The following is a 17,085-nucleotide window of genomic DNA, read 5'->3' on the forward strand; positions in this document are numbered from 1 at the left end:
TCACCCAGAGAGCTCCTGCATTTCTGCAGCCAAGATCACCTCTTCCTGCAGGCCCACCATGTTTTGTGCATCCGACGTATTCCAGAATACGGGAAAAAGGTGACACAGGGTAACGGGCCATCCTTAACTTAGCTCCTGCTGCTCCCTCTGTGGAGGGACATCATTCTCTACATCATTCAAAGTAGAATTCTCACAGTGAATACATTTTTCGTTAAGTTAATTCTCTCTGTCCTTTTCATGAATTAAATTAAACCGGGAATATCAAGCATAGACTGTCAGCTTTAGCTTCAGGCATCTTCACCTTCAGATAATTTCTAATAGCAAAGGATGGCTCAAAACACATGGCTGTTAGCACCTGTCTAATCAAACCAACAAAATACCAAAGGTAAGCCTTATTCATATATGGAGCTTCATCCTGTACCATTTAACAAGGAAGACAGACAAGAATGATACCATTGTTCATTTTCATATCAATTGGCAGAAATTATCTTTATTAGAAAAATGACTTTTTCATATATTTACAATTTTTACATCAGGTTATACTTGGCACGTGTGTTTTCCCCAAATAGTTATATACATTTTGGTACACACAGACATTCAAATCCCCCGTTCCCTTAATGTTTTTCTACATATTTAACAAAAATGAAGAACACAATACAATTTGTAAGATAACCATAATAATTATATATTTCTCTATCATAAAAAGGTCAAAGCAAACATTTCTTTTTTAGATATGTTTCAAAATATTTATACAGTATTAGCACTCAGTCATGCACTGGGTTAAAATATGGTGTGGTTGAGCTGCTGTGAGAGGGTACGCATGACATGGGCAGGAAGCCTGTGCCCCCCAGCTCCTGCTGCGTGCACTACTGGGCAGCTCCTGCTCCCACAGGGGTCTCAAGGGCAGGGATGGAGGGGGGCAGGGGAAGCCAGGGGCACGCGTCTGTCTGTAACACCACAGTTAAAACTGTGTGTGTACGAACACTTGTGTGGTGAAGTTCATTTCAGTTTGCTAAACCTTCCTAATAAAACAGGCAGTAATTGGAATGTCAAAACTATTTTTTAATTATTCTCTTTTTCCCCAAACCCTTTCTTCTGAAGAATCCATTAGACTGTGAATTTTGTAATGAAATTCTGTATTCTCTTAAAAATTAATTTTTTTCATGTTTGATGCCATTTCACCAATATTCTTTTATTTCTACCCTAAACATCCTGATTTATTTCCCCAGGTGTTAAGAGGTCTTCAAACCTCTCCTATTCTTTGCTAGCAATTGGAAATTTATGACTTACCCTTTGGTTTGACCTATTGCACTCCTGAAAGTGTTACAGCAAATTGTACTAGTAAATAACAGAAGTGGTAGGCTTTTAAATTTACTGTGTATGGAATCAAATGGTTCCAAGATTTCTGGCAAGATGTTATTTATGGAATGCAGATTTCTTCTATTGCGATGTAGATTTGTGCTCTGTGTAACCAGGAAAAATTAGTACACTTGGAGTTTTTTCCCTCTTCAGAACTAGAATATTTTTCCAACTGTACTAATTACTAGTTTTCTTTCCAAGCAAAATCCCAAGTTAATGCTGTGAATTCTTATTCTCTCAAGATACAAATGAAACTAAACTGGTCTTAGGATGATGACTGAAAATCCAATGCTAATTTTCAGTTACATCTCATTTTGAGAGTTCAACAGCAAATAACTTCTAATCAAACTCAAAATAGCAAAACCTTACTTGAAACTGTCAATAAATGGTGGTAGAATCTTGGTCACAATGCTGAATTTTTGTCTTGCCTTCATTTTCCCCAAAACTTTATACATATAGAGATATATAAAGCTTATATATATACCTGTATGTATAGAAAGACTAATCAGGACAATAGCTTAAATTTACATTATTCAAGTAAACAAGTAAAAATGTTTTCAAAATTGTAATTTGATATTTTAAAATATTTCTGGTGGTTTTTGTTTAGCATCACAGAAATATTAGTGTTTCATCTAAGCCAGCAAAAAATCATTAAACAGTATGAAAGGAAGCATGAAATGCCCTTCAGGTTTAGCGTAAATTTGAATCTGATGAATTAAAATTAACATTAACAACTCACGGGTGAAGTGCTTCTGAGAGAACCTGAAATGTATGGATGCAAATTTTGCATAAAAATAGCATACTTAATTAAGAATCAGGTAGGATTTTGCCTAACACATTAATGAATTCTGTCTGTACCTTCTGGTTTCAGCAGGGAAGACACAAGATACACTGTACATGTGCATGTGGGTGTGAGGCGCGAAGACAGAGGGATCAAGCTGTTCTTCATCAGTGCAAAATGGATGTTCTGAAATGAATAACACTATTTCAAAACATTATAGCTGATATAAAGTATAAACTGTAAACAGTTCTTATTAGAAAAATGCACTAGTTTCCTTCCTAGCTGCACACAATTTTACACAATGCAACTTCCAGACCTTTGCAACTTGAGGTTCAGTTTTGGTTTTTTTAATTCTGAGCATGAACTGCACTAAGGATCTGCTCTCCCATCACTCGCTCACACATCCCTATTTAAGTCAAAAGGGGTTTTGTTTAAGTTCGGAACCCAGACCCAGCCCAGGTGAAAACAAGCTAACCAAAAATTTTCTTCTTGCAGATGAAAGACTTGGAACCAAGTTATCCAAGACACACTTACCACTAACAGAATTTTCTGTTTCTGGGATATAGTGGAAAACTTAACAACTATCCAACTCTCCCTTTGAAAAAAAAAGCTCAGGAATTACTTCAAACAAATGATTCCAAGGTATTTTTTGTCGTAAGTTTAGGTTAGAGCACTGTAAATTTAGAAAAGAAGCTGATACCATAATCATCTCTTGGTCAAACTCTCCACATGAACAATCATAGCAAGCTCAACAGCCTGTGCATCGAGAAAAGTGATTCGGACTTAAACGCCACTGCTAAATACCGCCTCTGGGTCCAGAACTGATTTTGAAAACTGCTTAGTCTGCATGGAAGAATACATGGGCAGCCACTGGTACCTCCATCTAACTGATCATTCATGGGAATTTTGGGGTTTTAGGTATCCTTCCTCAGCTACCTGAAGCAACACGTTTAATGACCAGGTGTGGCTCACGTAAGCTGACACAGAATTTTAAAGTCAGTCACCAAGCTAATAGACCCTCTCTGGCCATGAATTTTCAAAACAGTATGAGAAGACATCCTTTTCCTATGGCTTTGTTATTTATAGTGAGTATCATTTCCAGCTCTTTTGGACAGGAACTCTCCTCTGACATGTTTTCACATGTCCTAGCACAATACAGTCCTGATCCCAGCAAGTCCTTTAGCCTTTCTGTAATAGATATCAAACTGTACAATAAATGCTGCTAGAGGATTTGTGGATTTAGGTTTGGAAGAGAGAGAAGAGAATCACTTCAAATAAATCACTGCTGAAATGTGTCCCACGGCTTTGGGAGATGACTTACACATGACTAGGTTGGAAAGTGTATGCACGCATGTGTGTGTATACTGTATATATATTTAGGTTAACAAGTTTAAACTATTAATAAACAGCTTCTTATGGTATTTGGTAATTAAAATATCAGGCTTGTATAATTCAAAATAGTGCAACCCACATAGCAACATATGGGAAAATTACACACATTGTTCCTGTTACCATTAATACGCTTGAGCGTGTCAAGGTGACAGGATACCCTTTTCCATAGGATTAACCTTTTGCATATTTAGTTGTATTCTTTGGCCCATTTTCCTGTGAAACCTCGTATGACAAAATAAAAACTTTGGCTTTAAAAAAAAAAAAAAAGAAAACTCCCGTTTTTTCGTGACTTCCAGAAACTTAAGTAGAATTCAAATAATTTCAGTTAAAAATGATAATTTCCTCCAGAAGCTGCACACCCCCCAGCCTGTCACAGACCACCACTAGTGTGGAGAACTGTGACCCTCCAATTTAATTTTTTTTTTCATTTTTGAAGATCATTTACACTTCAAACGTTGCACAACACATCCTCCAAACTTTTTCTCAACTCCTCTAATCTCGTCCCAACAGCGAACAAGAAAGCTCTCCTTCCCCACCAGCATGGGAAGGCACAGCAACCTCCTGAGGGCCTTCGACTGCAACACTACAAGTCCAAATACAGGGTTTGCAATGTGAAACAGAAGCCAAATTATATTTCCAAAAGGTTTTTGCCATTAAACACCATTATTAAACGGGCTCAGTAAAAAAATTATCAGATGAAAGAATCCTGTAGTAATGAAGGAAAACAAATCTCTTCAAAATGGCTATTCTTAGGTACTGCAATGCACAAAACAAATTAAAAAGGTGTATTCTCATAACGCATTTGCTGAGAAAAACATATAATTTCTTCTAATAGTACTAGCAGTGCAGAACAAGACATTGTCCATTAAAATTTCATGTCACTGTTAAAGCTTAATACCATTTATGAGAAGTGAGGAAACCTTCACCAATTCCCAAGCAAAGTACCATCTCACTTGGAACTTTACAGTGCACTGAATAAGTATCACAATATTTATTGGTATTTATTTTCACAGTTTTATAACGTGCACATAGAAATATAATTTTTGAAATATATTAGTGAAAACAAATACTAATACAAAAGGGAAAGGACAAAACATCTAGGGGTATAACTGCTTATCACCACTACTTTTTAAGACTTGGAGAGTCAAAACCATCTCTCTTTTAAATATGTAATAATATATTTAGTGTGGTTATCTACTAATAAAGGTATTGCATGACAATGTTACAGCATGGTTATATTCTCTACTAATTTAGCGTTGTTTTCAATACAGGTAAAGAATTCAGCAAAAGGAGTAAAAAGTGTCATTTAAGTGCAAAACAAAAAACCCCTGGTATATAGTGAGGTAACTTAATTTTACTTATATAATTTCTGGTTCTTAAAGTATAGATATGACAAAATCATCACAAAATCAGCAGTGGATTCTTACAGCTGTTTGGACTGGCATCAATTTTAAAAACAATTTCAACCACAGCAAATACGTTCTGCAGTACGTAACAAAAGAGCTCGTGAACCTGTGAGAACTCAGTGCATTTTCCCTGCATTGCAGAGCGATGCACACTTGTAACCCTGACTTCCAAAGTTGCAGGACATTGGAAGAGCACATATTTAGAAAGTATACTCTGTACACATGTTGAGAGAGGCAGGGCAAAAAAAAATAAAATTAAAAGCTTGACTGACGTGAAATAAATGAGGAGCTTAATTACAGAGTGCAGTAACCCTCCCCAGCAGGGCAGAGAGAAGCAAGGCAGGATTTATGCTCCCGTTTAACAGGGCAACAGACACCAGAGAGCACAACCAACCACCTCGCCATCCCACAAATAGCGCTGCCACACTGTAATGAAGGTGAACATGGGATTAATTGCACAATGAAAACTGAGCATCAACAAGGATTTTACACTATGTACAATATGTGCACATCAGACAGCAGTCTGCATGATCAGAGCGATGTAAGAGATGTGACCGTCTTGAGGCTACTCCCATTTGACTTAACCACAGCTTCTCAGTGGTGCCCAGCGACAGGACAAGGGGCAATGGGCACAAACTGAAACATGAGAGGTTTCAGTTGAAAATGAGGAAGAACTGCTTTACCTTGAGGGTGACAGAGCACTGGAACAGGCTGCCCAGGGGGGTTGTGGAGTCTCCTTCTCTGGAGATATTCAAAGCCCGACTGGACAATGTCCTGTGTAACATGCTCTAGGTGAACCTGCTTTAGAAGGAGGGTTGGACTGGATGATCTCCAGAGGTCCCTTCCAACCCTTGCCATTCTGTGATCCTATGATTCACTTCAGCCAGAGCAGGTTGAGCCTTTCCTCTATCATACCACATACCTGTCTGTACATGCATTTACATCCACAAATAAACAAACACCTGTGACTAAACTGTGCTCCCCTCCTCGTGATAGTAAATATTAACTTGTTGCTAATGCATTTAAGTAAGATGTTACAGGCGAGCTGGGACAGGGCTCGTATCATAAAAGTCATACTTTAAAAGGCCTTTATGCTCTTTCAGAAGTTCCTTCAGCACTGTTATACTTTGAAGGCTCAGTTCTCAATAGGAAGGAAGTTCAGATTAAAAAAATAACATTGGTAAAACTAACAATTTAAGTGTGTCACTGGAAAACTGTTTTTACGTTGCAAACCAGATTGCCCTACATGAGAAAGATATCTACTTTGAGAGGACTTTTGGGCTAGGATAGGACTAGAGCTGGGAAAGGGAAAGTTTAGCAGCGGAACGTAAGACACTGCATCTTGAAAGAAGCACATGATGTGATGATTAACACTTAACACAATCTAGCCAAGCCACAGGATGGTTACTGTTCTCTATTAACTGAGAGGTTTTTGCCATAAAAGATCACTCAGGGTTTATATATCAAACATCTTAAATGTAATGTAAAACAACAAAAAGATTCACCTCTTGAATCCTTCCTAAATCCCAGCTGACTCTTAGCCCTTAGATTCATACCACAATTCCTGTTCTGTGCTGATGCAAGGGAAGGAAGAGTACCAAAATCTTCCCCATCACTAAGATGCATATGCTACACTGCAGAAATATGAAAACAGCAGGTTATTATACAAGGAATAGATTCTGACACTTATTTCATGCGGGATAGTCACCTGCAAAACCCACACCTGACGAGGGCTACCTTGGTAACTACTCACATAAGCACAGGATCCTATATGCACCTGCAAAGTTTAACTTGGTACTGATGGCAGATTTAACTAGAAGATTTTTGAGGCTGGGGATAAATAGACCATTACCTTTCTAAGCCCACCTAACTGAGATGGCCAAGTTAGGAGCCTACACTTTCTAACAAGTCAACAGAGAGAGGTAAAATCTTTCAGGACCCATCACATCCATAACTGCTTCCAAGCCTTCAATGCTCTGAACTACCATCCAGAGGGAGCTTTCTTTCTCTCTCTCTCTCCCCACTGGCAACAGAAAGAGCTTAGCCTTCCAGCACAGAAACCCAAAGCTATGCATACAGCTCTAGCTTTTGCTTCCATTAAAACTATGTAAAAAGATGTATTTTTATGAGGAAAAAAAGCCCAAACCACTCCTGATTTCCCTTGTGAACCTTATTTCACCTCCTAAGTGTTCCTGAAAGATCATAGAGAGAGAGACATGTATTTATGAGATGTTGCCAAAACATGGTGAGCTGGCGGTGATTTGGTTTCTGTTAGTCCACAGCACTCTTTCTCCTAATCAAGCTTCTAAGGTAGCATAATAACGGATTCTGAGTAAGAGTAGCAAAAACATTAAAAGAAATTTTCCAGAAATACAAAACTCTTAATTTTCCTTAACATTATCTTATATATTAAAATATCTTATTTCCATGCATTTAAGTCAGTGGGTGGCTACACTGCTCTAAGAAATACAAGCAGAACACAAAATCCATTTGAAAGGAAAAAGGAAAATTAACTGTGGTGAAAAGGGAAAGACAAAAACATGAAGAAATTCTACAATGTCTTTAAAAGTGGAAAAAAGCAAGAGGCAGGTATGTCTATGTAGCTGGTTTTACCTCCGTGTACCTACTCATTCCTCAGCAATTCAATATCCTGCCTCCATAAAAGTTGTCGTCCAGGAGCAGTGTAACACTACAGGACATGCTACCAAGAATGGCCCATATCATTTACAGCCTGATCCAGTTCCAGCTGGAGTCACGGGAAATCGGTGATAGGAATGACCAACAAACTGCTAGAGCTGTAATCAGGAAAATGTAACAAGTCACCAGCACCATCCAGAAAGGTACAGAAAGGATGGCCACTTATGCAGGAAGATTCTTTTCTCCTCTTCAAGAATAGCAGCAGCTAGAGTGAGAGAGAGGGAAATACAGAAAGTCTTGATCTTGGTTTAATTGAAAGTCAGTGCAAATATATCAACAAAGCTCAGGCAAAACTCAGAATTCCACACGTCCTACGGCTGAGCCTCACAAGCTGTGGCTTGTGGCTCTACTGTTGAAGATTTTTCTTCAACTTCTCAGCTGCTTCTTCTTTACACATATACATTGGCAACCACACCAGCTACTCGCCTACACCTTAGCCTTTTCTTCCCCCTTTCTTCACTTGTATTATATGCCAAGATCAAATCACCAATGCATGCAGATTCTTATTCCCTCTACATTCAATATCTGTGTTTTATCTTTTTTTCCCCTTTAAGGCAGCATCTTTTATTTCCATGTGAACAACTGCTGTGCAACATTATCAAGTCTTCCCTTGGTCTCTTTAATTTGTTTTGGTTTAGGGGAGGTGGCTGTATTGCATATTTACAGCTAATAACAATGAATCTCTACAGTCACCAGAAATCTGCTCAAATCTGAAAAAGGAAACACTGCAATATATTTCTTTATAGCTAATTTGCTCGTACATTTCACAGAAGGATAAATCCACCTGGGTTTATGATGTTTACATTTGCATCTCAACAGTTTACTTAGAAAACGTTGTAAATGGGATTTTTTTCCCCACAACTTCACATAGAGTGCTTGTCTATATATTGAATTATATGTACCTAGTTAGATAGAGATGATGATACAAAAGACTTGGAGCAATCAGCAAATATTTTGGGAGCTTTAAGATGATGTGAAATCCAAGAGCCAACACTGAGTTTAATGATTCACTTGGTAAAATTCTCAGTGACTTGCATGGCAGGTTTTGGTACGCTATCAGTAAATACCATACTTTCTGGAACACACCAGGTATTTCCAAATACTTAAGATTTTACTTAATATATTATGATTTGGATTGGAAATTAAAATTTGCCTGAAATATTTTAATTAAACTTGTTACAACAATATTTATGCCTTTAGTGCATTTGCCTTCCTGTAGACCTAAGACAAATAGCACACCCATGTCTTTGGGAAAAGGTTTTGGTTCATGAAAAGCAGTGTTCATCCCATAAACACCCCAGCCCTGCTTGGCTCATACAACTGTTCCTAAGAAACGTGAATCTCTCTAAGGGCAGGAAAGGATTTTCTGTTTGTAAAAACCACATCCAGTGACAAACCAGAAAGCACACCATGTGAATCAGGGCCAATAACTGTGACCAAATGTTGAATAAAGAATACTCAAAACATATTTGCTTTGGACAGCATACAGATACTCATAGATATGCTTTCTGGACATATATACTTATAATAAAGTATACTGAGATTTATGGAAGCCCAAATTACATAACATTTCATTCCTTCAAAAATATCATTCTTTACCACCATGGTGAACATACAAATACATTTGTAAATTCAAAGAACTCATTCTGCACTGTTTGGTAGTTAAAGTCAGCTTAAATCTGCTTAGCAAAAAAATTGTAAATAAAATTCAAGAAGCTATATTTTATCCACCCCTGTTATAGTTTATATTATCTCCCATTTACAACTCTGCTCTCCAGTATGCTATTCCAAATTAAACACCTTGCATGCTGTACCTCTGGCATGCAGATACTACAGTTACAACTGACAGGCATGATTCTATTGAAAACAGCTTCAGTTTAGAGAAAAGTTAGGGTAATATTCACATTTTCCAGTTCACAGTGGTAATGGTTTCCCTGCTCATTGTTCTTCAGTGAAATGTAAGGGATAATGCTTGAATAATCTAAACTTCCTCTACACAAAAAACCTAAAGCAATTCTCAGAGCAGCAGCAGAATGGGAGAGCAGCACCTGTTGAATGCTTTCGGTATTTAAATATATTAGCAATCATATTTACTTCTTTAATTTAAATTAAATGTACAGCTGTTCACTCATTAAAAACTTCCTCTCTTCCCTTCCACACTCCCTTATAGTTAAAATCTAGTGCTTTGGTTTTTTGTTTTTTTCCAATGGGGTTGAGGATGGGTGTGTAGCAGACATTTTGTTTGTGAAATAATCTGTTTGATCTTTACTAAAAGTCATATAACAATGCATCCTTGTTATGTGAATATCTTTGTATACCAGTAAGTGATAATAAAGATACTGTTCCTTAGTTATGTGTTCAATTTATATACCAGACTTGATCAGAGAGGTTAAAAAAAAAGGTCTGATGTTCAACAATATGCACAATATTCTGGAAGGAAGAAGTCCCTCAAAAGGTGTTAATCCTTCCCTGTGTATGCCAAGAAATGGTATTGCGCTCCTCACTGATTACACTGAACGTATGGCTGTCGGTGTTTGATACTGCATTAACAGCTTTAATACTATTAACATACAGTTAATTAGATGTCACTAATACACTATGAACAAAGAACTACAGTGGGGTGGGATTTGGTTTGGGAAGTGAAGGAATAAAAGAAATACTATACAGCCCTGAGTAACCACCAGTAAGGGGCAAATGCAAACTTAGGTACACATTAGGCCTCAATGTTACTAATAAAGTCCACAGCTCCATAGTAAGTGCCATATAGTGATATCTAAAAATATATACTCTGGATTAGGCAGCTGTGAAATTTCTGACAAGATGACTGCAGACTTCTCAGTGAACTTAGTTTGTAATGGTAAGTGCATGTGAAATAGAAGAAAAGCATTTGTACATTAACATTATCCAATATCCATGGAGCTTCCCCTTGGTACACAGCAGTTCACATGTTTGGGCCTACAGCCTTCCCATTTCTTTTCTGTCAGTCTAGAATGAATATACTAATTTTGTGTTAACACACTGTATTTTATTTATTAAGGTCCCGGGGTTTGTTATTTTTTCTTTTTTTTTTCTTATTATTATTTGGCTTTGAAAATGATTATGAAGATAAAATATAATTTTGAAAGTCTAGCTTTCTGTTCTCTTTTAGAGTCTTACTTTTGAAACTGTGCAAATGCATTCCTAATTCTTTTTGTCTGTGTCATACTACATGCATACCGTATTGCTTATCCAGTACTAGAAAATCATTAAACATTTCTAAGGACAAAAGTACATTGAATGATACTTAGCAACATAAATTAGAATAACCGAAATAGTAAAATAATTAGATACAAAACAGGATAGTTGCCAACATATATTGGGGCTATTTCAGTACAGCTTGCCATTTACATATAAAGCACACATAAATGGCTATTTTTTATCCTTTTCAACAAGACATATTTTAAAAGGATAGTTAAGAGCATACTAGTTTACCTATTCATGTACAAAAGTACACCGGGAAAGGGAGAGGTTTACATATCATTTACCATAGCAGGATACTGTTAAAGGATAAATTCTCCCTCTAAGATGGTGGCAACTATTTTTTCCCTATAGATAAAATGTTAGTGGAAAATTTAAACATCTGATTCAATGCTAGGCATTTTCTTATGCACACGTCTATTGCTACAGGAATTTAAAACCCTTGGAGTTGAGTACAAGCTATTCCTATTTGCAACGTAAGGCAAAACATGCTCTGAAATGTACATGTCATTATGGATCCGACCATCCCTGGAACAGTATGATGCTGTAGACTTTATGGATGACCTTAAATAATTATCATTTCTTCCTCTTGTTGGCAATGAAAGTTTGTAAAGATCAGCTGGACTTCGCCTAAGAGATAAGTGCTGGTCATCATGATAGGAGTGCAGGAAGGGATTATCATCTGAGTGAATGGGATACAGGGACTTGCTCCGCTTACTGTCCTCTAGAGCATGAGTTAAAAGTGAGGCCTTGTTGCTCAACAGTTTGCTTGAGGGAACACTAAACATGCTTGCATATGGACTACTTTGTAGAAATTTCTCTCTTTCTTTCAAGCTTATACTACGAGAAGGTCTTCCAATATCAATTTCCCTGGATTTATCAGCGATATTATCAAAAGAATGTTGCCTGCTAATCCTCAACTTATTTTTTTTATGATATTGCAGAGCATTATTTTGTGACCAACTACGCTCATATATTTCTTCAGGAAGTGATAAGTTCGTTGTGTCCTGCAGCATCTGATCTTCTTCAATATCATAGAGGTTCCCCATCCGCAAGCATGCGTCACATTTATAGGGAGATCTGCTTGAATAGTGTCCCGCATAAGTGGGCAAATTGGAAAGACAGCTCCTGCAGTGGGTGGAATTCTGTCTGTATCTATCGTTCATGTCAACTAGGGAAGCATTTTTATCTTTTAAAGTGTAGTGCTTTGCATAAAGTTTATACTGGTCATTATTTGGAAGACTGTCTTCATTATGCAAGGGAGTCCTGTTAGCATGTTCTGCTTTCCTATAGTTGTCATTGTGATCTTGATAAACATCAGGAAACTCTATAGTTTCTGGAAGGACAAGGTTTTCAATGTACTGAGGTGTGTCCAAGCGGAATCCTGGCTCCTTGTCAGCATCAATTGTGTAGATTTTATCCCGTGGAGAGCTCTGTTTGGTTTTCAGATATGTCAGTTCCACTTCACTACAGTCTTTTGGGTATTTTGATGCTACTGTCCTTTTTTTAAAATTGTCCTTGGTTTTGTGGTGCTTGTTGTTTTCAGGTTCCATATGGCAAGTAGCCCGGCTTGATGTCTCTGATACATCTGAATGGACAATCTCTTCAGGAAGGTATCTTTGGCTTTTCACTGAAAGCTGCCTGTTTTCATCTGACCCATTTTCTCTCTGGGAACCTTGGCTCTGACGTACAGATTCTTGACGTAAAGATTCAACTGATTTCCTCCAAAGCTGCCTGGGTCTGGAGTTCACTTTTGCTTCTGTTGTTACTGCAACCTCTACTGTATTTGGATTGGACTCATTCAGTGTGAGAGGATGCTGACCTTGGAAAACATAGTTGTTAAGATTGTCCTTGTGTCGATTGCCCGGAAGTGTCTGCAGTTCACTCAGGTTTTCACCAAAAAAGTTGTCCTTTGTTTGAAAGGATCTGTTATCAGAAAATATCATGTTTCCCTTATCTATGACCATATCCATAATCAAGGAACCCCTCTGAATAAAATCAGCTGTTCTTTTGGGGGAGTTAATTCTTGAAGGATTGATATTGGTCATATTTTTCGCTGTGCGCAGCAGTTTTAACATGTTGGTTTGGGAATTGGTCAAAGTAAAGTCAGGAGACTTCTTTTTTTCTTCAATGTGTACTCCATGAATGCAGCTGTAAATACCCTGTAATATGAGTAATATAAAACAAATTAAATTGCTAGGTGTAAATTTTAAATACTTCCATTCTATTTTTTATTAACAATAAAAAGCAATTAAAGATTGCTTATCTAATGACTGGAAAGATTAAAAGTACATATCTAATCTTGTAGTGTTTCCTTACATTGATATGGGAGAATAAATTCTGCCATATCTGTTGGCCCTGTAAAGGAGAAAAATTGCCAGTATTTTACAAAACCAACAGTCTGCATTGGCCTTTGATGCTTATTCTCAAAAACAAGATTAGAAGGTACCCCAAAATGTTGCCTGGTCCCATCACAAAATGTAACTAACCTTCAGTAATGGAAACTATTATTTTAAACCCATGATTAACTTATCCTTCTACAGAAGCCTGCAGTCAGGCTGTTTTCTTAGAGGTTAAGGTACTCTTCAATTTCACTGAAATAAAAAGGTTTCTAGTCATGGTATTTTAGCTTTTCTGTATCCTATCCTAGTACATATGAAAAATTCCCATGTCTAAAGCCTGAATTTGAGTTCATTTTAAGCAGAAGGCTAAAGTCTATCTTTTAACTCTAACCTCTTCAGTCACTCCTGTGAGCTCAGTTGACATTTCTGACCCTGTGAACTTGTAATTCTCAGAAATTTGCCTTTGAAATAGGTACTTTTTTTCCCCCCCATAAGTTAGGAGAGTTTCACATGTAAAAGGCCAAAAGCATAAAGTTCAAATGTAAGATGTGGAGGTTAAAGTGTATATGCTCTTCTACACAATCCCCAACAACATAGGAGAGTATTTTTAATGGCGTTCCAACACAGTCCAATTTTCTCAATAGGGTAATTTCAGCACATTTTAAAGCAATTAGGCATTTTAGCATCATCTTCAATTCTCCTCGGCTGTATAAAAAAAAAATCCAGCAAAGTCAATTACCTAATGAAAGTACTATGTGTTTAAAAAAAATTAAAAGGAAAAACCGAAGTCATTTGTCAGAAATATAAGAACAAGCACATACTTACTTTATTTTATTACAAGTATGTTATTTAGATATGTAAATCTACTTTGGGTTTAGTAAAGTTATCGTTAAAACCTGTCTTAGTATCTAACTAAACATAAACTACACTTGTGTTTGACCTGTTCTCATATGGTTTATTAAAGACTGCTATCAAGAAAAGCTTGTAACAAGTATTCCAGTATATTTTTATCACTTAAAATCCACTTGTTCAAGAAATACACAAAACTGAGAGCTAATGTCTGTCATTGATTTAGTGCTTATTTTGTTCGGATTTTTTTTCGGAAATTAATCCATTTCCTGTATCTGAGCAGCTCACCATTTCTTTATCAAAATTTCCCATAAATGTATTAGTTTCCAGCATTTGATTACTGATAGTTCCGGCATATAGTAATTCATATCCTAGAATAATCCAATGGAGAAAAGATTTTCTATGGAGTGCAAGTACTGACCACTGACCACTCTACAGCATCACACTGATGTTCTAACATGTATTTCAAATGTCCAAGTGGGAATAAAAGCAAAGGAAGTATTTTAGAGAGGTAGCGCTTATTCTGTCTGTTACCTGAAGGGGGAAAATGAAAGTAATACTAACCCTGCTGATTGAGAACAACAGTCCTGGCCTATCTGAGCAGACTCCAGTGAAGCAGAATCTAAGTTTCCAGTAAAATAAGTGTTCCCAGACAAAGGTTATTAAACTCAGTGCCATGGCTGCTGCAAGCATGTAAAACACTCCTGCCATGTTGTCAATGTCCAGCTGGCTGCTCATGACTTCATTCTTCTCGTTGTGGCAAATACCAGTCAGCCACAGGGTTTCTAACTCTTCCATTTCCCCTAGGGAGAGCAAGGAGTCAAACGAGTTAGAATGCAAAAATTACTGCTCACAGTATTTGAAAGTCTTTGCAAGTTTAAAAATACAGCACCATTTAATGCTTCATTTGTGGAGCACTTTAGTCTTACCTACTAAGGATTTGCAAATATAGCAGATTTCAACTCACAGCACCCTAGTTTCAGATGTCCTCAGATTTCCTAAATTATGTGGGAAGATGGCTGCTCTAGAAAACAGGATCTGTGATTTTGGTAAAACTTTCTTCTGCTTGCTGTAACTAGTATCACTTATTACAGAGAGCAGAATTGGAGGGTTTCCATCCCAGTGGATTCCTCTGCACCATCTATGAGAGCTGCATTTGGTGCATGCGCAGACCCAGGAGGCTCCTCCTATCCCATCCCAATAGGCGCCACTGGTGCTGCTCCCATCTGCAGGTCCAGCTGGCAGTAAGCCCCGCGTGTGAACTCTGGAGGTGCCAAGGCACACACAGCCCCTTGTAGACAGCAGTGTCATTAGCAGCACCCACACAGCAGTCACAAACACAAATAGATGATCCGCCTTCTCCTGCCCAGCTGATGAGGACGGAAGACTGCTAGTGAAACATGCACACACCATCACTTGTGTGATCCACAAACACACCAGTATTTACAGACCCCTCAAACGCTGGCACAGGCTAACTCTGTGCAATATCTGTGCTCAGACATTATATGCCCCTTAACCCAGGCACCAGGCACCAGGACCTGGAGTCTTTTCAAAGTCCCCTAACAAATCACATCTGCCCCCACAAATTATAAACACTGAACAGAAAGCAAGATCACATCAACCAGCTACCAGTTTAGTAAAGAGATGGGATATGCTGCAGCAATCAGACACGGGGCTCAGCCCAACAAGCACCCTGACAGACAACCAGATTCTTTTATGCCCCTGCCTCTCCATTTTCCTACACTTGTTCCTCCCTGATCCACTCTGACCCCTCTCTTTGGCCTTTCCCTTAAACATCGCAAAATAAATTTCACATGTTCTCACAATCCCTTTAAAACATGCCATAAGCTTGTTTTTTCCTGTGAGACCCATGATAACCTTATTTGCCCTTTTTGTATAAGCTGCAACATTCAAGCTGAACCTCAACATGCCTGGTCTCTGCTATTGCCTCTGGTATCTCTTGTTCCCTAGGGTTTGGGTATCTGGGGATTTGATTTATTAGTGTTCTTGTCTCTTGTTTTATTCTTCTTGTTGAACAGCCACTAACCGGATAACCTTACAATCCAGGTATCTACATATCCTTTGCAGCCACATATCTCTTCATATTTTTACTCCAGCCTCCCAGCCCAAAGAGATGTTTTCGAATGTTGAAAGACAGACCATCCAAACAACAAAGTTTAAATGGAAAGTTTCAGCATGAGCAGTAGCAACCAGGTCCAGCAGCTGGCTGCCCTAGGATGCTGCACCGGGCCATCACGGCCATCATCGCAGATGTCATCAGCCACTTTTCCTCTCATAGTTGGCTACATTTCAGTAATAGGTGAACTGATTCAGAGATGCAATTTTAAACCACTTTCTGATCTACAAGCACTTCAGAAAGGAAAGGCATTATTTATCAAAACTTTCTGGTTTTCTTCCCCATAGTATTATTATTTACAGTGAAGCAATGACAACACTGGATGTAAAATCACCCAAAGCATTATGTCTGAAGGTTACAGTAATGTTCTATTGGAAATTGAAAGCTTGACTTGCTTTACCCGTGCAGCAAATGCAGCAAGCAAGGAAAAATAGTTGTATATGATACAGTATTAACAAAGTCTATTGCGTTTCATACGCCACCTGCTTTTCTATAGAAAATAACTGTCACTTAATGCCTAGTAGTTGCAGGAATACAGTATGCCCCTTTTCCTGTTTAAGGTGTTTGTTTTTTTTTTTTTTAATTTCTATTGTAACTAGCAATATCTTTCAAATACAGTTTTTTCTCCTGGCTTTCTGTCTCTTTTCATTTTCTGTTTTCCTCCAGAGACCTGGGTGATGCAGCAACTGCAAACCCTTCCCATGTTATTCGCAGCCTTCTCTCTTGTGGTGCCCTGGACATCTCCTCTCTGGTCCCTCCTGGCCCGCTGGATTACCCAGCCTTTCTTCTTACAGTCTCCTCTGGCCTTTTGCTGCTGCCACTGCCTGCCCCCTGGGCAGTGGCAAAAAAATAAATGGTATCATCATGTGCCTGAAACAGAGCAAT

At 38.0% G+C, this 17,085-nt stretch overlaps 1 protein-coding gene across 1 annotated transcript in view; it reads right to left on the reverse strand.

The window, feature by feature from the left end:
- Nucleotides 1-11,246: 11,246 nt before the first annotated feature.
- The window catches only part of GRIN2A (glutamate ionotropic receptor NMDA type subunit 2A), a 185,988-nt gene continuing 180,149 nt past the window's right edge, over nucleotides 11,247-17,085 (reverse strand). Inside the window, exons 12-13 of the mRNA XM_009635462.1 lie at nucleotides 14,628-14,866; nucleotides 11,247-13,034 (exon numbers count right to left, since the gene is read on the reverse strand). Of these exons, the coding sequence (XP_009633757.1) occupies nucleotides 11,247-13,034; nucleotides 14,628-14,866 (2,027 nt within the window). The remainder of the gene's footprint in view (nucleotides 13,035-14,627; nucleotides 14,867-17,085) is intronic.

This window comes from Egretta garzetta, unplaced genomic scaffold (assembly GCF_000687185.1).
Source record: "Egretta garzetta isolate BGI_Z169 unplaced genomic scaffold, ASM68718v1 scaffold153, whole genome shotgun sequence".
Lineage (NCBI taxonomy): Eukaryota > Metazoa > Chordata > Aves > Pelecaniformes > Ardeidae > Egretta > Egretta garzetta.